Below are 26,115 nucleotides of genomic sequence, written 5' to 3' on the forward strand. Positions count from 1 at the left end.
GGACTCCAGCTAGCTCTGGCTGGGAAACTGGCCCCAGAGCAGATTTCACAGCAACTTCACTTTACTACTATGGACCTGATGTATGTCTTGTCAAAACACACAGTAATCAGTAGAAATAGTTCATTATCACCAACAATCATTTAACCAACTTTCAAGTACACAAATACATCTTTTCTGGTGTCACTGAAAACGAGGTTGAAGTCTGTCAATGAATTACACATGCTCCCTACATTTTGGTAGAAGAAATTCAAACTGTGTTCTTTGCTTGGATATTTTAGTCAATGATAGTTTCAAACGTGTAAAACATACAAGACACTTCTAGATAAAATATCCAAGCATGCGAGTAAAACTATCAATCTTTTTCAGCGTCATGAGCAACAACTGAAAGTAAATGTCTAATTCCTCGAAATGCATACTACAATTCCTAAGAAAGCACTTAGAGCATCCTTACATGTTTTGACTAGCATATTTTGCTCTCACAGGACACTTATTATTATTATTATTATTATTACCACCGTGTTTTCGTAGAACGCAGAGGTGAAAGAAGGTGCTGGTGGGAATGGGTCTATCTACGATAGTCAAAGATTAATTTAAAACTTAAATTTCAACAAACAACAACCTTTCAGGTTCAGAGATAGTTTGCACAAAATAGAAAAACCAAGAATTGGTAATTTACAATTCTGAGGTTCAAGCTCACAATTTTCAAGCTCATAATTTACAAAGGTTCCAACATGGCAAATGTTGCGTTTAGTTAGACAGAAAAGGAGAGATATCTCCCAAAACACAATTATTCAAGAGCACTTTGCTCCAATGGTTACAAGTTACGGATTTCCAAGGCACCCACAAATATCAATTACATTACCAGAACAGACCTTACATGCTCTACAAATTCTACCAAGGAGACTGCGCTCCCAACCCTTACAGCCTGATTAAGGCAACTTTTAAGTTTACATTGGAGATTAGAGCGTCTTTGCTCAATAAAATTACATTTCTAGAACTCTTTAGGCACAACCTACAATTTACAACACCACATCAATTACCTTTAGTTTACACAGGGGTATCTCGTACCCATTCTACTGGACCTTTATTGAAATGAACAGGTTTAAGTACTGACCGCAAAAACAAAATGTATGGAGGCGGACACTTGCGCTCCTTGAAATTAAGAGGTTAAAACCCTACTTGGGCTTGTGGCCCGATGATGCAGAGGCTAATCCCACACTACTGAGGTGAGTAGATGTACAAGTTAATTTATAAGTTACAAGCAGAAACGGTTACAAAATCATAGTCACCCCAAGATTAATAGAAAGGGGAATTCAAGAGGGTAATGCACACTCTATCCCTGGATTAGGTGCTCGACTTACTTGAACTTTTACATTAGAAGGAAGAAAGTTTACATTTTAGGAAATTGACGGTTACATAGTTAAAGAATGGAACGTTCCCCTCGGGTCAGCTTGGGGTGATAACTACTTAGATGGAAAAACTGTTGGCCATTACCTTAGCTGATGTTCTGCCTGCCGAAAAATGAGGCCCCCGCCCTATGTCTTAACACACACACTCAGTAAGACGATGATCAGAAAGACAAGTTAACTCGAAAAGGCGTCAGCTTTTATACCCAAGAGGAGGGTTTGAGAAGGCTCTGGACTAAAACCGGACACACCCTCGCATTTTTATTGGCGGATAAAATAGGTACAAGAAGCGTTTGATTGGCTGAAAAATAAATACATGAAATTTATGATTGGTTAGAATCCCACGTTGGCGGCATGAATAAGAAGTGTTGCAAACCTTGAGATATCAAAAACTAAGAAAGTCCATTCAGATCAGAAAACCCCTAAACACAAAATTTCTTTCAATTACTAAGTTGGTCCACTTTGCACCAGAGTGCACGACATCAGTTTTTTAATAGACACATCTATGGAGAAAAGTCCAAATTTCTTGAAATAGTTGTTGCAACCAGTGATACAAAAAAAAAAAAAAAAAAATCCAGTCGGTTTAGGAAACTTTAAAATAACATATTACTCTTATCATTTAGTAGTGACATCTTTTGATAAACATCCCAACTTCTTGTACTAGATGTTTCAAGTTTATAGGATGGATAGCGTTCTTCAAGGCACTTCATTTAAATGTGCGGGGCTGAGGTGTACCTCCCGGTACAAATCTTCTTCTTCTTCTTCTTTCGAATAACCCATTTGGAGGGTACGATGAATGACCTTTGGTTACTTTTCATTGTGTTCGATTTCCTTTGCTTCCAAATTTCCTTCGTCCTTCGAGAGTGTCGTTCCTTCTCTTCTTGAGAATAAATGTATTTATTTTTCTAGATGTTGGTTTCTTCCACTCCTGAAATGTTGTCTTTTGAACTGCTTCTCTAAAAAGTGTTCTGTTTTTGATTTAGATTTCTGGTTTAGATTTTTAACAATTCAGAAGGTTGAAGATGCGCTTGGTTTGTCTGTTGTCATCCATTCTCTAAACGTGTCCACAAAAATTGTAGTCTTCTTTTCCTCATTACATCAGTTTTTCAATTTTGAAATATAGCTCTCTGTTTGATCTTAACCTGTAATCTGCAATATTATTTCGTTTAGCTCCCAATATTTTGCTCAAAATTCTTTTCAACCTTCTCTAGTTTTTCGAGATCTCCAGTTCTTGTTAGTTTATTTATAACTGTTTTTCTGGACATCGAGAAAGCATACTACCATGTATCACGCAGGCATATGTGGGAATATTTGCGACATAAGAAAGTGCCCGAAAGCGTAAATACAACAATTATACGAAGAAACCAAGATTGTGTTGAGATCTAGGATGGAAGGTCGGGTTGGTCTGAAACTAAGAGTAGAGATCATCACATAATAACCATCACTTCATAATGAATGAAGTTTTTAAGGCAGTTAAAAGAAGCACCCTAACTTTTGCTGATGATGTGATGATAAGGAGTGCGAAGTACAAGCTTTGGCATGAAGCTTTTACAACCTTAGGTCTTAAAATCAGCAAAACCAAGGCAGATAGCTTGATGATGAGAGGAAAGTCTCCAACTTTCTTCTAAGAACTGAAGATGAGATGGATACTGTAGACCACTTTCAGTAATTAGATAGTACTCAGTAAATACCATACATCAAGAGATTAGCAAGACAATACAGAAATCTTCCAAATTCTATCACAGTGTACGTCAAATACTTAGGAATGAAGCATTTCCGTTAGTTTCCAAGATCAGCTTGAACAAAATATATCTGGTACCTATATCGGCGTATCAACACTTACTGGATCAACAAAGTGTCGTCTTCAGGGAACAGAATTGAAGTTCCTCCGTTCTTGTCTACACAAAACAAAAATGGATAAAATATTGAATGTGGATATCAGACAGCAGCTTGGATTGGAAAGAAGCTTGCTGGAGACCCTAGGACTGAAGAGATTGCAATGGTATGGCCACAAGAAAAGAATGGATCCCAACAGGACTCCTTGAATATACTCTGACTGCAGTGTTCCTGGGAAGAGACCAGTGATGTTTGGGAGAAGCAGAGTTTCAAGGACCTTGAAATCAGAGATGTAAACTGGCATCGCATATATGAACAACATCTGCGGATGGACAGAACAAACTGGAGGAGGCTCGTGCAGCTTCCTGAAGCAAAGAAATTATGATGATGATCATCAACAGAAGTTCTCATCAGCCCGATACTTGTGCAATCTAATAGAAGGCAAGGGTAAAAGGCAGCCGCAACATAAAAAGTTTATGGAGAACAGCTCTAGGTATTTGTAGAAATATGTGGTTCCTGCATGATGGTGAGAGAGTAGTGGGACAACAACACAATCCTGATTTAAATTCCTTATTTCTGGAATTAGTGTACAAGACCTCACCGAAGTGGCCACATTAAACATGTTTTGAAAATATATAATCTGAGTACTCTCGTTTTCTAATCCTCTGCAACAGATAATGATAATTTGCAGTTGAAATAAGTTCCACAACTTAAAAAGTTTATTGTTAAAAAGGACATCAGTCAATGGGATCCCATGCAGAATGTTGGTATGTACTGAAGTCTAACTCAGCAGATATAAATTTGTCCCTGTTCAGCAGATTTATAAGTCATTTCTTCAGAGGGAGAAAGCGAGAACACGTCAAGACAACAGCCTGAAATACCTGTAACTTCATCAACTGCTGTTTTGGAACTGTACTTTTTCTTAAATTTACAATTTGCTTTACGTCGCACCAACGCAGATAGGTCTTATGACAACGATGGAAGAGGACTGGCCTAGGAGTGGGAAGGAAGTGGCCGTGGCATTAATTAAGGTACAAATCCAGTACTTGCCTGGTGTCAAAATGAGAAACCACGGAAAACCACCTTCAGGGCTGCCGACAGTGTGTTTCAATCCCACTATCTCGCGGATGCAAGCTCATGGCTGCATGCCCCTAACCGCACAGCCAAATCGCCCGGTTGGAACCATGTACAAAAAATCAGAATGAATTGTTGTGTTGTCGAAAGCGTATTGATGTAACAAGCACAACTTGCCACAATTTATTGCGATGATGATACACAATCTGATATTTAAAGTTAAAATCTTCATAATTCTTCCGTACTGAACTGAGAATCACAATACTAAAAAGAAAGTACAGAGGTTCCACCTTTTCAATACACTGTTATTTAGTTGTACCAATATTAAGTTACAACATGTTAGCTATGGGACCAGTTTTGACACATTTAAAGTGTCATCATCAGCCAATTACGAGAACTGGGCAAAAGGACTAAACCATAAACAATTATAAACACACATAACAAATATAAGACGTTATTCACAGTCAAAAGGATGTACGTAGAAATATCAACACTTTTTATACCTTACCTTACCTTACCTACGGCGCAACGGCCCGTTTCCAGGTCATGGCCTCCCCAGTTGCTCTCCGCCAAACTTGTCGAACTCACGCAGCAACTTTCCAATTCCGGATCTTGAGGATGTGCGCTGCGTCCTGATGTGCACCATCTTCCCATCTAATTCTCCATTCCCCTTGAACGCATATGGGTCCATAAATTCTCCTCAGGATTTTTCTTTTGAAGGAATCTATCTTCTCCACAGCTTTCTTTGGGAGAGTCCATGTATCACTTCCATACAGCACTATACTGCGTATGGGGGTTTTGAATAGCATAACTTTTAGGTTCTGGTTTATATCTCTACTTCTGAAAAGAGGTGGTACTGAGAAGTATGCTCTATTGGCAGCTTGAATTCTTGCTTGTATTTCTACCATTTCCTCATTCTTGTTGGTTAGATGTATGCCATCTACCACCTCCATTTTGGATCCTTCAGGGACAAGTTGGTCATCTGTATACTTCCTTCTCCCAGCCTGCACCATTACCTTCGTCTTTTGTTCATTGATCGTAAGTCCAATCTCTCTGCCTTCTCTATTTAAGTCTTCAAATACTTCTTTAACTGTTCTTGTTGTTCTTCCCATCAAATTAATGTCATCAGCATATCCAACTAGTTGAGCAGTTTTGTATTGAAGTGTTCCACTGGTGTCCACCCTTAACTTTCTAATCACTGATTCTAGTGCCAGGTTAAATAGAATTGAAGCGGTGCACCGAATAGGGGTCTATCCACCAAAAACTGTATTATGAGTAAATTGCGAAAAACGTAGTTAAACCAAATTTAGGTAAAAATTGTGCCATTATGTGCAGATTGATAACTAGTTTGTTGAGACAGTTAGACAGTCCACCAACTACGTTCCAAAGAAATTATTTATAACAAAAGGAAAAAAATGTGGAAGAGGTATCTAAGTGGCACACTTATTTTTACCCAAACAAGTACCGTTTATTGAGAACCAACCGATAGTTGCTCATACGGGCTGATTTAGATGTCATAGCGGATAGATACTCCAACGTGGGCTATTTTATGCACAAAAACAGTTTTATTTCTCCTCCTTTCATAAAAATAGGTCACATTATATCAAAAACATTGACCATTTTCATGGTTGCATAAGTTCATTTAGAGTTAAAAACAACAAAAACACAAAGAATAATAGAAAAAATTAAAATAGAATATAATGCCCAAAGAGGGGGTAAAATAGCAATCACTAAATCATTAGACACAGTTCACATTTACAAAGACAAAATACCTTCCTAGTAACTTCTATGTTCTGGCAAGATATACTGCAGCATGTCAGTCAAGTCTTTCTTCTTTTCCTCTATGAGGGGAAAGGGCATGTGATACGCCTTAGGTAGTTCCTCTGGAATAATTAGGGCGTTCGTGATCGCATTCCTTTTTTTCTGTGAAACTAAGTGGTGTGAATTCCACGGCTCGAACACATTGTGAGATTTACGCACACATATGGAATTACAATCATCTGCACTTAACTGAAGCCACATTACTGTAGTGATTTTGAGGTGTGGGTCTCTTTTTCCAATAGTTGAGTTGGAATTTGCACTGAACTCAAATGAAGTTTCTGTTCCAAGAGGGCAAAGTCCCTGTCGCATGGTAGAAATGAATGTCCCAATACAAGGAATTTTTGTTCAGCTGTAGTAAAATAGCCCAGTCGAATTAAGTAGAGCAGTAGAGACAATCCGCAAGTTGTTGTTCTGTCCAACACATCTGTCGGACCAAAGGACTCATTTCTTTTCGGTATGAGGGGTAAGAATGGAGAAGCGAGACCTCACATATTTTAAGAGGCAGGATGCAACTTCGTTGGAACCTCTTTTTCTAATAGTCTCATTCCATACGAACATATTCGCTCCACCTGTACCTGCATTATGGACAGCCATGTTGTAGCATGAATGCTGGCGTTGATAGAACATTGAATTGAGAGTGAGTTTAGGTAAAAATATAACTTGTTGCAGGTCAATGCACAATACAATGACGTTCGAATTTTTCTTTGCACAAATTGTGTCATAGCCTTCCTATGATGGAGCTCACTCTCACTGTATATCTTCTCTGTCTCCTCGGGTGTCTCAGCGGCAAGCTGTTTTACGTACAGCTTATCACAGTACTTGCAAGTGTCCGATCTCGGCTGACCGAACTTGAGCTGAAAATTGTTGTGGAATACATTTCGGTAGAGCCAAAATTTTACTTTAGAGTCACTATGTTTTTCTAAAAATAGTCAGTACATTGCTTTCAATATTCTTCCTGCGGGAATAATGGTTTTCATACGTTGGAAACGAGGCAATATGTTCCTGTATAAGTTGCTTATCGTCGTCTAATATTCGGTGTGGCCAATTTTTATGTAATCCCCGTCCATCTTTTGGGTTGCATATTCCACTTTTCATTTTCTTCTGTAAGTTTTGTACACGTTTATGACTAACAGCATAAACGTCACACAATGTTTTCTGGCACACACGTAAACGCTTTCCATTTACAGAAATTGTATACATGTAGGTGGCACTTCGTCTGGATTCGTCAGCATCTGCCCCTGTTCTACGTTGAACTGGAACAAGTGACATGCATGCAATAAGGATTGCCGATTGCTGATCATAGCTCCCGGCATAGTACTCTCAAAAGAGATCGTCCTTCAGTGCAGTGGTGAGTGTATCACATCCTTCATACTGGCATTTACATATTTTATTCTGTAACAATAAAACAGGAAAAATGTTTTAGTTTCGAAATATGTGCTGTAAGAGCCATCTGTATACTATTATGTTAGGTCTTATGGCGACGATGGGATAGGAAAGGCCTAGGAGTTGGAAGGAAGCGGCCGTGGCCTTAATTAAGGTACAGCCCCAGCATTTGCCTGGTGTGAAAATGGGAAACCACGGAAAACCATTTTCAGGGCTGCCGATAGTGGGATTCGAACCTACTATCTCCCGGATGCAAGCTCACAGCCGTGCGCCTCTACGCACACGGCCAACTCGCCCGGTATTATGTTTCTTAAATAATGGAAAAAAGTAACTGAAATATATTAGCGATTACATATAAACATACGCATGGAAATAAGTAGGCTATAATGAATAAATCAATAGAGGAATTTACGCTTAATAATGCGTCGTCTTGTTCTACATAACCCTAACCCCATGGCACTACAGCCCTGAAGGGCCTTGGTTTACCAAGTGAGCGCTGCTCATCCCGAAGGCCTGCAGATTACGACGTGTCATGTGGTCAGCACAAGGAATCCTCTCTGCCGTTATTCTTGGCTTTCTAGACCGGGGTCGCCATCTTACCCTCAGATAGCTCCTCAATTCTAATTACGTAGGCTAAGTGGACCTCAAACCAGCCCTCAGATCCAGGTAAAAATCCTTGACCTGGCCGGGAATTGAACATGGGGCCTCCAGGTAATAGTTAGGTACGCTACCCCTACACCACGGGGCCAGCCCTGTTTTAAATAGTCATAGAGAAATAATGCCCTGGTTAACAATATTCTATCTCTACTTTCCAATAAGCATACACGAAACTCTTTAAAACTGGATGGGATCAGGAGTTACGAAGAAATCGGCCATGGCCTGTTCGAAGGGGACTATCCATGCAGTTGCCTGGGAAACACGGTAAACCACGAGCTTGGTAAACAGCAGCACTAGTCATTAAGAGCTTGAAAAATCGTACTCGATAGATAGGGGCCGTATTTTTTGGTAATAGTGATATGCACAAAGTTTTTCATATCTTTTTTCTTGCCTATATTTGACCTTGTAGGTACCGTACCGTAACGTATTTTAGCGAAATGAACTCGCGATATATAGCAAAATGTGATTTATTACGCGAATTGCGCAAATAATCCCAAAATATACCCCACTTGGTACAAAAAATGCGAAATCGTACCGGAAAAGATCTCCAATAAATGCTTAAATGCTTCTGAAAACTTGACTATTGTAGTTTCCTTCTCAGTTGGTTGATAGCGCTGTATATTCTCGACACAAATGCACACAAAGTGATGAGCCCTGTGTATCGGAAGTATGTGTGTTCAGTTCCGTGATCTCTAAGGCAATCATTAAAAATCTATATCTGTTATCGATTACAGCAAATGTCGAGGTCGTAGCAAGATTGGTTGTAGATACAGCAGTGCGCATTATACTCTTTTCGCAGTGAAAGTTCGCCGCTTATGAACCTTTATCAGCAAATGTCCAGCATTTAAGTACAAAAATGCTGAAAACTAAAGTCACAAAAGTTTTTTCAATGGCCGAGGAATACAACAGTGAGGCGTTCTATGTATGTGATGCTGCAAGAAAGATTCTAATGTGTAAGTACTGTAATGTTCACATTACGTGAAAACGAAGAGACACGTGCGATATATACTGTTGGGAATCAGAAACACACAAAAAGAAGAAGAATGAAGCAAATTAACATAATTTTAAGCGGCAAATAGCAATCGGCGATGCTTTACACATTGCAAAGGAGTTGAAAAGTGATAGAGAGCAATTTGTAATAGACACAACAAAAGCATTTATGCAAGCCAGCATTTCTATAGAAAAATTGGATAATCCTGGCACGAGGACATGGATGAATATAAAAGGAAGCATAAATAGTACCATTTTTATTATAAAATATGACAATATTATTAGGCTTATTGTAAATAAATCGCCTGGTTGAGTTGAATTTTTTTTTTGCTATTTGCTTTACGTCGCACTGACACAGACAGGTCTTACGGCGACGTTGGGACAGGAAAGGGCTAGGAGTGGGAAGGAAGCGGCCGTGGCCTTAATTAAGGTACAGCCCCAGCATTTGCCTGGTGTGAAAATGAGAAACCACGGAAAACCATCTTCAGGGCTGCCGACAGTGGGGTTCGAACCTACTATCTCCCGAATACTGGATACTGGCCGCACTTAAGCGACTGCATCTATCGAGCTCGGTTGGTTGAGTTATAATACCGTTATTGTTTTTACATCCCACCAACTACTTTTACGGTTTTCGGAGATACCGAGATGTCGGAATGTTGTCCCACAGGAGTTTTTCACGTGCAAATAAAACTAGTAACACGAGGCTGACGTATTTGAGCACCGGACTGAGCCAGGATTGAACCTACCAACTTGGGCTCAGAAAGCCAACGCCTTAACTGTCTGAGTTACTCATCTCCGGCCGGGCAGCACCAGCATATCCATGAATATCTTCCAGGGATATATGGCTTTGCAAAATGCGGTGAAAGCACGTCTGATAGAAGAGAAGAAAGAAGACATTTTAGTGAAGTTTTAAGAGATTCAATAGAAGACCACAGTAAATTTGCACCCAAGTGATCGCAAGCATTATGGTTTCCGACATCAGCGAAAGGGGCTGTTTTGTTTACACAAAGATACTTTCTGACTTTCGCACAACTCTGAATCCTGATAATGTTGAAACCATGCCTAGTTTGTACTTTGGAGACAAGTCATTCAAAATGTAAAATCGTGTAGGCTATGTATAAATTCCTAACTTCCGTCTAACTTCATTTCGAGATTTCAGTGATTTATATAGGCCTATAACATTTTGTGTATTTGATTGTTCTAAGATTTAAAAACAATTTAATACATTACAACTGTTCACTTTCAAACCCCTAATCACAAAATTAGAAGGAATATTTCACAAGAAACATCAATCAGCATGACAATTTATTTCACGAAATACCTACCGAAATAGTGTCAGTTTTAACACCGAAATCAACAGTTTTATTTCACCACAAAATAAGGCCCTTATCGATAGACTACCAACTCCACTCCATACATACATATAGATCTCTATTCCATGCAAGCATACTCACTGGTTCTGGTGCTTTCCTCCCTGGAACTGCGGCACCTTTCCTTGAAGTATATGCTAATCCAGCATCCCTAAGATGTTTACGCTTGACGTCCTTCCATTTATTCACATTACGTTTGCGTTTCTTAGTTGAATTTTCATACTTTAATGCACTCGTCACAAGCAAAGAACTATGCTCCGCCATCTTGGACTGGAGTTAGATCCCTTTTCCACGCGAGACAGATGTTCTCCACCCCCTAGCACAGCAACAAGTTCCGAATTCTTCCACATGACTACGCCACTATGCAGAAATGTCCATATAGATCCTTATTCCGATGAAATCTCACTTTTGGAAAAAATGTCGGTTAGATCTCTTTTCGGCGCATCGCTTCAATTGGTGCCAGGTCATCTCCTTGCTTCAATCCCTGATTCACTTCGAAGAAGCTGCCTACTTCAGTCTCAATTTTCACTCTCACCATCGTATTTCTCATCATTAATTCCACGAGTCCCACCAGCTTTCCCGGTATCTTGAACTCTCTTAATATCTCCATTAATTTATCTCTCTCAATAGAGTCATATGCTTGTTCAACACTTTTTATGAAGAAATAAATTCAGCTGAAGTTCATTTGTAACGTGACAGTCTTGTATATTTCTGCTGTGCTGTAATCACGTAAAAAGACGTTGAATTGATGGTAAATAATGAGTTAAATAGCTTGATTCAACAAAAAATCTTGAGGGATGGCTCGTTAAAAGATTGATCTTGAGAGATGTAGTTTGTGTACAGTTGTTGCTAAGCAAGGTCTTATAGGCATTCGTTTTATTAGCATGTTGAAGAGTGGAAAGCGACATACATGAAGTCCTAGGATACAGTGTAGGACTTAAGTTCCTCAGTTTGATGCGGATATATGAAGCCTAAAGAAAAGGGGACTTACAAGTTAAATTATGAGGCTCACCTCTATCAGCATGTCATGATGATTGACATGAGTAGGGAAGGAAAAATGTGAAGCAAATAAGGAATAAGTAGAGGTAGGGGAGGGATAAAGGAAATATTTTGTGGGGGGGTGGCATGGAGGGGGGGATTGTCTAAGGTAGATCAGGGGGCTTTTCGGAACGGGCAAGTAGCGTGAAAAACTGCTGTGTAAGACGTGAAAGATCGATCGACTACTTGTCAACTTGAGGTTATTCAGATTGAGACGAGGAAGTCGAAAAGGGTGCACCTTAGACAATCCCCCCTCCCTGTCATCCCCTCACAAAATTTCATAAAAAGTGTTGATAATTCTACATACATCCCTTTGTGAATAACGTCTTATATTTGTTATGTGTGTTTATAATTGTTTATGATTTAGTCCTTTTGCCCGGTTTTCTTAATCGGCTGAAGATGACACTTTAAATGTGTTGAAACCGGTCCCAAAGTTAACATGTTGTAACTTAATATTGGTACAACTTAATAACAGTGTATTGAAAAGGTGGAACCTCTATACTTTCTTTTTAGTATTGTGACAATCCAATATGTTTCTGCAGCGACTTAATGCCGAATGTTGGACCCTAAAGGGGCCAACTGCTTTGGCTGGATGATGCCCCCACTGGAAGAAATTACATGGCAAGCCATCACACGTTATGCGCAATGGCAAAATGGGTGGAGGAGGAACTTATTTCCATCGTGGTTTGAAACGGTCAGAGGTGGAAAAGGTCAATGGAACATGCACAAATGTATTTCTCCTCTTGAAATGGTAGCTGTGACACTAAGGTGAGTACAATAAATACTTTAAATTAAGAAAGTCTCTGTACTGTAAAACAAGTGAAACAAACAATAAATAACTCCTCCTATCTAACTTAGGTTGGAATCAAATATTCCTTTTTATTCAGTGAAGTCAAGAACAAATGAAAATGTCCAATATTGATATTAATAAAATGTGTCTGTGCCTTTTTGTTCTCGCGATGTTTCCACTAAAGAAGATTTGAGTTCTAACCCCCAAAGTACTTTTGTTCAAGTTATCTGCACAGACATAGGCTGTCACTACTGTAACGGCCACAACATAGACTTAGTTATTAGAATTCTAATCAAATCTTTATTTTCCGTTATTAAATTGACCATGATGTATTCACAGTGACAGCTAACCTCCAAATGAGCGCCATCTTTTAACAGAGCATGCGTGTGATGTCACATATTTAGCACAAATTTTGCCTTACTTTGAAGCGCTATGTCATGAAAAGTGCCTTTCAGATTTTCACTTTTTTCTTTTGTGCAAATGGTAACCTCTTCTTTTATCTGTCAATTGAGATATTAAACATAATTGTAACTTAAATAATCACGGCAACATATGCGATCAACCCAAACACTACAAGCGTCATAAATTTTTCTTTCCATGTACCCTCTCTAAAATATAGGAAAAGTCACATGCACAGTATTGCAGTCCCATTAACAACTGTACAAAATGAGAGATTCTCACATACTTTGTGGCTGCAAAAATGGAAGAAAATGGGGTATAATATGCAAGTAAATACAATACTTAAACTATGTATGTACGTGGAAAGAGCATCCACCAAAAGCAGTGCCAGAACTGCAAAAAGGTCAACAGCAGTGTCACAGCAGCTATCGATACCCATTTTTCCATCCATAACGCATCATAAATCTGGACAGTAATCATGCTAGGCGTGCTACAATTCGTAACAATTATTTCCTTTTATTTGTAATCAGTTCGTGTAAGTTTTTGGTTCTTATCTCCCAGCACAGCTCTGAGAACTGCACTAGAGAAATGCTACCTCATGACTCTCCCTATTACTACTGCTCCCGCCTCTTACCGCTGCAGTTTGCTGCCCCCTCCACCAGCAGCCCCTTAACAGCTGACTCTGTATAAAACGGCATCGCTTCAAGGATCCAGGATCAAACCTGCCAACTTCAGCAGAGAAGGTGAGTGCTTTACCAACTGAACTACTCAGTTTTAAGGGACAAAAGAACAGTAGTACCAATAAGTATACAAGACAGATATGAACAGATCTATTACAGACAAGAAAATTGAAAAGGTGGTGGAATGGATATTTACGACTCACAGCCCAACAACATACATACCAGATATTGTGAATTTGTGATGTACTTTACACCAGTTCTGACACATCACTGACAAACGACACCGCTGGGGTGACATTATAGGTGCTGTCATACGCTCTGCTACTTCCTTCTGGAATGTCAGCGTCATCTTAGTGCGACCATAGACCCAAGCATTCTCCCTGTGAACAACACCACTACATAACTCTTCGCTCATCCTAAAATACCCCACAAATTCAGAGAGAGAGAGAGAGAGAGAGAGAGAGAGAGAGAGAGAGCATACATACACCTTCATTATAGACTGTTATGCCTTTCAGTATTCAGTCTGCTAGCCTCTAAATTTAATAACCACCACCAGAATCTTCTATTTGTAATTAGTTCTGTGTCCTAGTTTAGTTCTATATCTCTTATCTTTAAATTGTTAGAAACTGAGTCTAACCATCGTCATATGCATAGGTCCTCCCTCTACCTTTCTTGCCCTCCACAATAGAGTCCATTATTCTTCTATGTAACCTATCCTCCTCCACTCGCCTTACACGATTCCACCATGCGTAGAGCTTCATCCATGAAGTTCATTCTTAACTTAACGTGATATTTTTCTCATACGGACTTTGAACATAATCTTTGTTCCATGGAGATACAAGGTATAATAAAATCTCTGAGTACGACGTAACAACAATAGGTCAAGATGATAGTATATTTAAAAATGAAATAATAAATAGAACTGGGGAGGATGAATAATATTTCATAATTTATAGCATTATTTATTACAACATTACCACATCGATATACAAGATAACGCCTATTCGAAACCCCAAACTCAAAATATATGACTGGAGCAATACAGACGCTGTAAGAAGAGACTGCCTATTGTTGCTACCCCACACTCTTGTTTTGGAAGTTGAGAAGAGTGGCCGCGAAAGCTGAGCCTTGTTATTAACATTGATTAACACGTTGAGTGCCAGACCGAATTTCATAGGACTGCCGTCTAGTGCCGTGAGCTAATAACATCGAGTTACTCCCTGTTGCCAAAACGTTCACAGGCTTAACCAAGCAAATGATAGCTGAAATGAGGATGTATTTATGATATATTACGTCAACATATTATGTATATTAGGTAAAATATTGCGACCCCATATGGGGTCGCATTGGTCATTACGAATTGTACACGAACACGCGCCCCCATATGGGGTCGTACTTATACAGCAGTTACTGTCCCGACGCTCGGTCATACTTACCTTTTCCTTTGCAGGGACGCGTTACACGCTGTTAACTATGAGAGATATGTTAGCTTGTTCATACTGGGGCCGTAAAAAAATAGGATCCCCGATTTTAGGTCAGGAAATGTTTGTAAATGGCGATCTTCCGATTTTAGGTTAGGAAATTTTCGTATAAAATGTTGTTATATAAAGTTGTGAAAATCATGTAAATTTAGTTAATTAGGATGTAGCAGAATATTATTATAAGAATAATTAGTAGTTACGGAATATTGAATAAGTATGTAATTTTATTTGTATAACATTTAATTTGAGTGAGAGAAACCCAGCAGCGATGATAGTGCAACATGGGAAACCAGTGACTATATCGTTGAAGACGGTCATAATTGTTGCAACAGCTGGCTTGGAAACCCGGAATACAGCGGCGATGTGTATGCTGAAGACTGTAATTTATCAATATGGATGAACATGCGAAATCGCTATTTGCTCTGTACTGAGTTCAAAATTAATGTAACTATATACTACGTTTGCAACATTGTCTGACTTGTTCGATATATCGTCCAGACTATCTGCACTAAGTATTTTACTGCTCGATTTACTAGTAACGACTTAAAAAAGAAAAGGAAATTCGCAGCACTGCACAATTACATAAACAATCCGTGCGCGAGATAGACAATGACTTTTTCACCCTATATAGCACTCTTGACGTACCCATATGGGGTCGCGCCAAAACAAGAATTGAAGAATGGAAGGTGAACTATGTACGTACTTAAATAGACAACCAGCAGATGGCAGGAAGAGAACTTATACAGCTTCGAATCACATACTTACTGCGCACCCAAATGGGTTCGCACAGTTCTTGATTTAGAACGAACGTACGACCCCATATGGGGACGTGAAGTTCAAAAACTTGACTACTCTCACGTACCCATATGGGGTCGCTTGGCACTCAACGTGTTAATTGCCGTGTTCCTTATTTGCATCTCATCGCTATTTATACGACAAACGGGTCGCGACTGTCATGCGTTCGGTCTGCTGGAAATTCACGTTGTGAAATCTATTAACTGTGATTCTTTCAATTAGTTTTGGAATAATTTCATGACCGAGTGTATCTTACATTAAGCTAAATTTAACTTGCATGTGCCTGGCTCAGATAATCATATTCAATATTGTGTTTCAGTGTGCTGTAAATAAGAAAGTGTGTTCAATGTGTGTATTCAACGTCAACATGCAGTAAGTGTGTGAAGCACCGGACCAAACAGGATGGATTATAACTCATCTCCAGATCCCGGTGGCGGCTGGTTCGTCTAAAGATAAGTCCTTACCTCATTTTTACTAACCTCTTTCAGGTAGTATCTTTGTATTTTTGAATTTGTGTATATATTTCATGACAACGAGCAGAACATGTAGAGATTTCGGAAATATGAAAGTGATATCGTGTCGTCAAATAAACACGAGTCTAGGGATGTGAATCTTCTTTAGCATTTAAAGCCACGCGATCTTATTTTATTACATTGTAATATAGTCTTGAATTTCTGGAAGTTAGTCATCAAATATATGAATCGTAATGATGTTACAGTGGTCAGACAAGTAGGATCTTCGAAATAATAGTTATTCATGATCAAATTTATTATTGTGTACCCATACTGCTTAAAGCAGGAATTTTATTTCAGGGTAGTGTAGCTGAAGTAGGATAGTACGATATTTATTTACAGGAGCAGTGAAGACGATATTAGCCAAGAGTTATTGAGAATCTGAGTGTTATTATGAATCACCATTGTGTAGCTGTGTTATGATGAGTCTGCATATTTATTAAAGGGAGGAATTTGATGAATATAGAGTCTTCGCCTATATAAACGTATAGGTCATTTAGATGTATGAGTTAACATGGAAGTAATGGAATAGTACTATCCTTGATACGAACCCAAGGATATTAAAAACTGTATATCAAGTTCTGCTCTTGTTATTTTTCCTAGGTACATTTCTATGAGAACCTGACCAGATCCAGTGACCAGCATCATTGTAATGTTTGTGCATGTGCATGAATTTCTTTTACAGCTACTCGTAAGAGAGTGATCCAGAATCAACGATCCAGTGCGTGGTTATAAAATTGTGATATATTTTGGGATGTACTTTATCCATTCTAGGTATGAGCTGAGACCACACTATTATTATTTCCACGTTGGTGCATTATTCTTTCATTCTGAGATAACGATCTTTACATTCAAATCTTCAAATGAATTCTTGCTACTTCCTGATATCTACATTTCATTGTGTGTGTCGATAAGGGAAAAATCTCTTTCATATTTTATTGAATGTCTGTATGTTGATGCCATTAACGTAATGGTAACTCATCACTGATTTAATTAAACTACCTGAAGGCGTGTACTAATTGATGTGAGGATTTTTCTTAGAACCATGAGTGAAGGAATACTGGTTCATTAAATCACACAAGTTCAACAAGTGTTATGAAATCATTTAAATTATTAAATCATGATGTCACTGATTTATATAACTTGTGTTTACTATTTCAAGTCAGATACTATAGGCATTTAAGCCACCATTTCATTTTCAATCTAAGTTTGTCAATTCATTGATTTACATTATGAAGTTTTATTTAAAATTTTAATGTGGACCAACATTAGGAATTCTTATAAATTCAGTTGAATGTCACAGATTATGTTATTATTGCCATTGTTAACGAACACCATCGTTAAGCTTCCCACCATTATTGTAATCACTTCTCTCTCACAACAATGTAAGTTGAGCCTCCTACATATACCTTCATTACTATTATATTTATGCCATTGCACAAGACGCCTTTCTTTCTCAGGTACAATTATTAAGAATTTAGTGGTGACCTGTCATGAGAACCTACCCTTTTTATAGATAGGAATCTTATGTTCGTCGGAGCTAAGCCATACCATGCTATGATATGTTATTTACATGATGATATGCCAAACCTACCTGTAATTATGATATTTATGACATCCTATTTGATAATTCAGCTTTAGTTGTAACTAGCTGATGTACCCGTGCTTCGCTACGGAATTCTACAATGTATACGAAATTCTAGTGTACACATTGTGAGCAAGATTGTATTAAATTGCACAGCTCTTAACATTACCCTAGAAACGCGACGGGTAAGTCACCAAACATGTTTTCTCATATGAAGACTGAGTTAGGGAGTTTTCACTGTAATGGTTGCTTGCATAAACCACCATCAGTCACAATCAGGTTGGGTAGTTTTCATTATAATGGTAGACACTCACTCTCCACCTGCCTTTTTACATCCTCAGAAAGAATGTCTTAGTGGTTTTCCCAACTAAAATGAACATACATTACAATGACGTCAGTAGGAATGGTCCGATTAAAAGCAATGCTTTCATATGAAATACTTGATCAAATGAAACACCACACATTTTCTTACTTTTACCGAACAGGAATACACTGCCGATCTAACAGTCCAAAGTTCCAGAGCTGGAATGACCAAGCCGCAGACAGCCGTGATTCGTGAACACTCTTCGTCTTTTTTCGGCAGGGAAAGGGTCGAATAGTGGAGACTCCCAGGGCAGAAACTATGCCCTTTTACTAACCTGTTTCCTAGGAGAACCTGACGAGTCGGAAAATATCAATTCATTACACTGGCGGCGGGAAAATCTATCTGACTTGGAGGCAAATTTTTCCTTCATGCCAGGGGGGAAAACCACCTCTTCACTGATAATTTGGATTATAATGAATGTTCCTCTTTTTCTTTAAATTTCTTTCAAGACACATCTGAATCAGTAATATAGATATTACTCATGTTAAACAACCGTACACTGTATAATGAGAAGGTATTCAAATTTACCGAGCTCGATAGCTGCAGTCGTTTAAGTGCGGCCAGTATCCAGTATTTGGGAGATAGTAGGCTCGAACCCCACTGTCAGCAGCCCTGAAGATGGTTTTCCATGGTTTACCATTTTCACACCAGGCAAATGCTGGGGCTGTACCTTAATTAAGGCCACGGCCATTTCCTTCCCACTCCTAGCCCTTCCCTGTCTCATCGTCGCCATAAGACTTGACGTAAAGCAACTAGCAAAAAAGTATTCAAATTAAAATATAGGAAATTGAAGGACTTTTACATACTTTTACATGCTTATCACAAACTGCAGTTATTTACTTAATTTTTAAGTCCAAAGCTGAAGAGAGTTCTAAATATTTGTAGTACTTGTACATTTTAAATATCAAGAAATGTTTCCTAAATGGATGTCACAAACTTTCTGACATCGAAACAGAATTGCTTCACGTGGTAACCATCACAAAATGTATTACTGAAGACTCAAATAGAATTAAATATAAAGTGTTATGGGTTGGAATTTCTTACGTGAATTAAAACAAATGGTCTGTCAGCATTTACACAGAATTAAAAATTTATTTTGCAAGCCCTGTTGGAAGTTTCAAATCAACATTTTCCAAAACTCAAGTCTGATTTAGATACAGTGACACAGACACGTAAGTTAGCTGACAAATGAAAAACATACGACTTACATAATTTGTTTATATTTTAATGACTGAACAATGCTAGAGTTAGAGTATGACACAGAAAAGACAAACATAGGCAGATTATTTAAAAAAAACCACCTGTGGAATAAAGAGCGCGTTCACTATCGCACAGTGCCTCACTCGATCCCGACATTCTTCCATCACGCTTAAACATGTTGCAGGCGAGACGTACCCCCATGGTGACCGTGGAGGTCCAGCTCGTCCAACCCAGTGAAGAGAACAACGTTGAAACCAATTTCAGAGGCAAATCATACAGTGCTGCCCAGCAATTTCCCATGTGCACTTGTTAATATCTGTGGTTCCACAACCATACCACACAGAAACACCTCCTTCATTTTGGGTTTTGTTTGGACCAATACCACACATTTTGTGAACGACCAAGCTCATCAATCGACGATAAACAGAACATACCGAAGGAAGGATCGATCAGTACGCAAACACTGAGTCATCCTATTCTTTTGTTGTGTGTAAATGCTGCTGTTTTTAAGGATGAAATCGTGGTGATCTTTGTATTCACTACTGATAGCACTTTCTTAAGCCACATAGCACGGCGATCTTTGCAATCACATTTACTGATTTCTGTTCATCGGTTCTTGTTGAGTACACTGCAACGGAATGTTAGCATGAAGATGACGAAACTCAGCCGCAGCTTCTCTTGGTGTTCTACTACGACTCAACATGAATCTATCTGTAACACTCAATCAACTCGAAACAACAATGTTTAATTCCTGCTGAACTAAATGTAGCATTGTTGTTTACCATGGCCTACTTCAGTTCATATTGTTTTTATTCCACAGAAACCAATTCAGGAAAACTGGTACGGAGACAAAAGGTGGAAATTGTAGGGCCAGAAATACTGCCAACCTAACAGTACAACAGTATTTATTCCAATGTCAACTGACTTTGTGTCACACTGTATTTATAATGATTATGTCAACATCGCTGGTTTGAACCTGTGCATACAAAGAAAATCATACCTGAGAGAGATTGCTTGAAGCCACTTGATGATCAGAGGAGTCGACACACTAAATGGGAGATTGCCAATCAAGTGGATATTCGGAGGAGGTGCATCCCATGGTTTTTTATATTCTTGAGGGAAACTTTGGCTCATGTTGTAGCTCAAGACATCCCCAATAATAATGTCAACAGCGCCATCAGTGGCATCGGACAGGAGCTGAAATTATAGACTTGTTATATTATCTTATGGTAATTGTTACAGAGCACTGCTAATATGTGGTTCCTATTTTCTGTCACTATCAGTAATGTAACCTAACCTTCACTATCAGCCATACTGCTACTGACAGTAGTAAGGCCTGTCACTAACAGTAACCATAATGTTTGTCCACTGCACATTCCTTACATAGCAACCACGTAAATCAGGGCAGAGAGTGAGGAGAAAGTTGCACCTATCTTATATTCTTACATCACCACCTGGAACACTTTCCAACCGTAAATTAAGGAAAACTACATACTGCATGTATTTGTTCAAGTTCTGGTGTTAGTTTTTTAGTAGAGTACAAGAATACTTGACATTTCCTTCTTTATAATGTAGCATCGGGATGAATCGCACAGATGCATACAATCAACCATCAGCTTATGGTAATCTTGTGTTTGTGACACAAGGGCTAGGATTATAGGAAAGGAAGTGACCACAGCCTTAATTAATGTACAGCCCCACTGGAATTTTATTTTATTTCAATTTTTATATGTAAATAGAAAATATCCACAACTTTCAATTAGGCAATGGATTCTACTGTTCCCAAACATATTGTACAGAGGTGCCAACTATTACGGATTGCCCGTAATTATTACGGATTTCACCTCACGATTACGAAATTACGGCCAGAGGGGAAATTATTACAGAAAAGCTGACATTATAACGAAAAATAATTTTCTACGGAAAAAAAAAAAAGAAAAGAAGGAAAAATGTTCAATCCTTCCGAGCCTTTCTCCTAAATCATCCTGGTTTCAATACTTGTAAGTTGGCAACGATACTTATTCGATCGTGACTTCCTTTTGCTACCCATAAGCGTTGTAAAATTCATTATGAATGAAGGAGCTCAGGTGCTGCTCTTCTCCACTATAAATCGTTCAGTAAAGTTGTATTTGCTGTATTAAGTGTACCTGACAGTTGACAGAAAGATGAAGTGAGGCTACATTAAACACATCTGCACTGGAATCGCTTATGGTTCAGAAAACGAAAATGTCATCACAGTGGGAAGGGTGCTTCAAGAAAAACTACAGTGAAAAGCAGCTGCTGCATGAGAAACAAGCTATAAGGAATGTTTTATCACAGAACTAACAGGTTGTGTGCAAATGTTATTGTGTAATATGATATACTTTCAAATTGACTGCTAGAGGGACGGGCAAAAGGAGTGCCATTATTGAGAAGGAAGGAGCATGCTTTGGACTTGACTCAAAAAATTTTCGGGGGTGGAGGGCGATTACTGATAATCCATTTAATGTCAAAAACTTCATTTTTAGTCTGTATTGAATCCCGATTTACATTAAGGAGTGAGGGTAACTGTTTCCACCTATTCAATACTAAAACAGTGTGACGTCATTAATACATCACACATTTATTAGATTTCAACATTGGGACCAGTTTCGGCATTTGTGTTTGCCATCATCAGCCAAAGGAAAATTGTTACAAGGCTTTATACAAATCAATATTAACATAATTTTAAAATATATGTACATACAAATTGAACCATAGTCTTAATTAAATTATTTTGTAATTTGGTGTACACCATAAAACTTGGTATTTGAAATTACTAGCATATTTCTTATGCGATATATTACAATTTGTTAACTCTGCACAATCTTTTTGGATATGAATAGTTAAAATGTTGTCAAGTCCTATATAGTTATCACAAAATGCTGATTAAGCATCTAGTTCAATTAAAATCAATCTCTTAAAAAGTTTTTTTTACAGCTGCTTAGACCTTAAGGGCATATGGTTTTTCTTGGCCAATTATACTTTCTAGTTACTAACATACATTGAAATAAATTCGCCTACTGTCATATTTGGAACATTAAACATATTTGTACTTGGTATGGAGATTCATTGCAGTAGAAGTCTTTGGTAAAATCTATCTCTTAAAAAATTACAGCTGCTTTTGAGATTAAGAGTATTCCGTGTCTCTTGGGCAATTATACAACTTGGTTATTGACATGCATTAAAATAAATTCGGCTGATGTTCTTTTAAAATATTAAACATTTTAATGTTCGGTATGGAGGTCCATTGTAGTAAAGGTCTTTAGTGAAAAACAGTTCCTCATAAAATGAATGTTAGCGAACTATAAAAAAGGACGAAAGACTGCGAATCCTTCTGCACTTCATAGTTAGGCCTATTGCAGCCAAACACAGCACATGTTTCCACTGATGTTGAGAGGAGATATAAAGGAATGACACATGCTACTATTTACTTATGTTACTTTACTGCAAATTCATAAATAACACCAAAAACTTCACAAACAAATACCCGTGCTCTTATGACAGAATCAGTAACTCCAGGTCACACCGCTAGACCGAGCTCTAATCGTTGTCTCTCGATATCTTGCAGACTGTCGTGTATTATCTCTACTGTATTTGATGTGACCAAACCATCTAAGCCAATGAGTGATGATGAAGGCTTCTATGTTGTTCATGTGCGCCTTGTCAAGAACTTCCACACTGCTTATATAGTCACACCATTTGATATTCATGATGAATCTAACTTTCTGCTGATGGAAGCATTCCAGTTTCTTTATGTCACGACAATAAAGTGTCCAGGTTTCACATCCATATAGTAATGTTGTTATGAGTACAGCACAGAATGATATGAAACTATACCTAACTTGCAACTGTGCAAATCTAATATCATGTAATAAATCTGAGAAATGAGACCACTTTCTATTGGCCAGCTGTGATGAAGGCAAGTTTCCTATTGTCTCCGATACAGTTTGTGTCATGTCTGGTCTTAGGGCTGCCTGCCATGGATGGTAACAAGAAGAAAACTATGCAGTTTTAATTTGCCATGGCATACACTGGATTACCTAGCCTTACTTTCAGTCACATTTTAGCTGGAGTCCAGAGGATGCTAGAAGCCTATTGGCTGCTTTTGTGGCCAATGGTCTCGTCCAGACCATATCCTAACCTATCCAGGCCAATAACCTCCGAACAATGCTCTTAATTCCCTGATTTTGGCAACCATTGTTTGTTACTTGCGAGATCGTCTGAGCCATGCCATAGTAAATCTCAATCTATTAAAGAAACTATTTTAAAAATTTTATGTTTTATCCATCTTGTCAATAAACTTTTAATGACTGAAATTTATTTATTCATTCATACATGTTTCAGGAACAATATGCATTCCCTTCATCAGTGGACACAACATAAACTATTTTAAATAGTTTCTTTAATAGATTTAGACAAGTCAATACTGGATCAAATCCAATATCTCTTATGGTTAAGTTTATCAACATATTAGACCTCTACGTAAATTTTTGCTTGCTGGGTAGTGCAATATGTTACAGATTGAACATAGCGGCACCTTGAATAACCACAATGCAGTCAACAGAGGCTTGCCAATGTCAGTGCATTAAACAGCTAATGATGAAAGATAGGTTTCAGCTTTTCTTGCCATGTGGACAGTATGTGCTGTGTCAGTAGAAAAGCGCCTCTCAAAGAGAGTGTGACCCCAATGATTTCATGCCTGGATGTGAATTCATATATAGTTCTAACACATACACCACATGCCATTTCTGTTTGAAAATGCACCCCTTATTTTCAACACGGTGGGATTCCAACCCACCATCTCCCGAATAGAGGCTCACAACTACGCGAACCTAACTGCGTTGGTCAATGGACGTTTTACAACAGGTATCATTTCACATCATGTTTGCACGATTTTATCATTCCTAAACATGAACCCCCGTTAGTAAGATTACCAATTAGCCTAATCATATTATTCATAACAATAAAATAAAAAAACAAACCTCCAATGCAGGTATAAATCTCCTGTCCTTTTCAATCACGATGACATGCTTTGGATCTCTGCCTAGGATGGAGCGAGTGATTCCACCAGGTCCTGGTCCAACTTCACATACATAGCCGTCCTTAATTCTGCCAGCCGCTTTAACTATCCTTTCAATCACACGTTCGTCTAGAAGAAAGTTCTGGGAGAGCTGGCGTAGGGCTCTCAACCGATAAATTTTTATTATGTCTCGAATTGTAGGCAAAGGTGGGAGTCGAAAAGTCATCACAGCTTTATATGCTGCCATGATTAACTGAATATATATTATGTAAGATCTAACAAGTGAACAACTAAAGTCTTAACTTCTTCTATACCTGTAGTGTGTCAGTGTGAAGTTTTCTCTGGTTCGTCAAAGTCGTCTAAGAACTTCTCTTGTTTAACAGCATACATTGAATAAAAGTAAATCCCTAGAACTCCAAAACCCAAGAGACAACCAACAGATATGTTATTCCTTCTCATTCGCTGCAGTTTCTCTACTCGTTCTAGATTTTGTTTTTCTACCATCTTCATATACTCCAACATGGAAGGAGGAATGTTGGCTTTGTCCTTGACCAGATCAATCTTGTGCATTTTATCACTGTTTCCCATGATGAAATTTCTACAACAATATTCAAAATGCGATGTATTTATTACAATGTGAGTGAATATCCTTAAGCCTAATTCACACGGGGATGGTTTACTGGAGTCAAGTACTTAATGCAAGTCGACTTTCCTTCAACTTTCCGTGTATGATTAGGTCAGGACAGTCACGTTTTAACTTTCCTTGCAAATAAATTTGACCTGCCGAGCCGTTAACTTTTGCGGTTGTTAGATGCACCCTGCAAAGCCCTTCAAATCCGTCCATTAATCCAAGTTTCCCTCTTCTTCTTTTTAAGACAGTTTTGTAATTGATGCAACAGTAATGTGCAAATTAGCTGTACTTGGCATCTCCACTTTAATATACTGAATTCAAATTCAGTCACTAAGACTTAATAAATCCCAATATCAAACCACTGAAGTTCACGTGCTCTTTTACCAACAGTTAGCGAGCGCTTTCCCCGTCTGATTAAAAGTATTGGCTACAAGTTCCGAGGTTTCAAGTTCTTGACTAGTAAACTATCCCCGTATGAATTCGGCTTTAGAATTATAGATTTCCCACAACGCACATTATATAACATTAAGTACTAAATGATAAAAGCAATTACTTCCTAAGAAAACAACTTTTCACTACACTGCTACTTCATGTACATTAACTGAAGTGTGGTAGCACAAAACATATGAATTCAATAAACAATGCCGACAAGTATGTACGATACTTATTCAAATACCGTGACAGTCACAATCAATCTAGGACACCTTCGCCCATTTTTTATTACAGTGTTCACTGCAGGGGGGTGACACTTCATAGGGAGCGTCCGAAGCAGTTCTGAGATGGGCCAATCGATCTCCGCCAACTAATGAAAACTAAAATTCTCTTTTAGAGGGTTAATTTAGAAGGCAGATGTTGGCATTACACATTCAGTTGCGTGGTACAGCAAATTCAAAACACAACACTAGTGATGGGTTGCGACTGGAATCGCGAAGAATCGATTCCATATGCCTGGGGAATCGGGTACCCGATTCCGGAATCGATTCCGAGGAACTAGTAGCACCATCTATGATGCAGATACGTAAACACGTGCAGCACGAATGTGTTCTGTAATGTGAGTTCGTT

At 38.4% G+C, this 26,115-nt stretch overlaps 2 protein-coding genes across 3 annotated transcripts in view; both read right to left on the bottom strand.

The window, feature by feature from the left end:
• mtTFB1 (mitochondrial transcription factor B1) overlaps window positions 1–24,669 on the bottom strand; it is a 78,952-nt gene extending 54,283 nt beyond the window's left edge. The window contains exons 1-3 of the mRNA XM_067136155.2: window positions 24,385–24,669; window positions 20,382–20,578; window positions 13,667–13,824 (exon numbers count right to left, since the gene is read on the bottom strand). Of these exons, the coding sequence (XP_066992256.2) occupies window positions 13,667–13,824; window positions 20,382–20,578; window positions 24,385–24,669 (640 nt within the window). The remainder of the gene's footprint in view (window positions 1–13,666; window positions 13,825–20,381; window positions 20,579–24,384) is intronic.
• Window positions 24,670–24,746: 77 nt separating this feature from the next.
• Ccdc56 (Coiled-coil domain containing 56) lies at window positions 24,747–25,793 on the bottom strand. Of its 2 annotated transcripts, none has more exons than XM_067136157.2 (2): window positions 25,730–25,793; window positions 24,747–25,020 (listed from the first exon to the last, which is right to left on the bottom strand). In XM_067136157.2, the coding sequence occupies exon 2, from the start codon at window positions 25,008–25,010 to the stop codon at window positions 24,747–24,749; it is 264 nt and encodes an 87-aa protein (XP_066992258.1). In that variant the 5' UTR covers window positions 25,011–25,020; window positions 25,730–25,793. The 2 variants fall into 2 exon arrangements, with proteins under 2 accessions (XP_066992258.1, XP_066992257.1); XM_067136156.2 differs by having other exon boundaries at window positions 25,607–25,787.
• Between the last annotated feature and the right edge of the window lie 322 nt (window positions 25,794–26,115).

Source organism: Anabrus simplex, chromosome 1, assembly GCF_040414725.1.
Source record: "Anabrus simplex isolate iqAnaSimp1 chromosome 1, ASM4041472v1, whole genome shotgun sequence".
Taxonomy (NCBI): domain Eukaryota; kingdom Metazoa; phylum Arthropoda; class Insecta; order Orthoptera; family Tettigoniidae; genus Anabrus; species Anabrus simplex.

Bases quoted from the DNA above. Each gene is read 5' to 3' on its own strand.
- Ccdc56 (XM_067136157.2), bottom strand. From the start codon at position 25,010: ATGGGAAACAGTGATAAAATGCACAAGATTGATCTGGTCAAGGACAAA.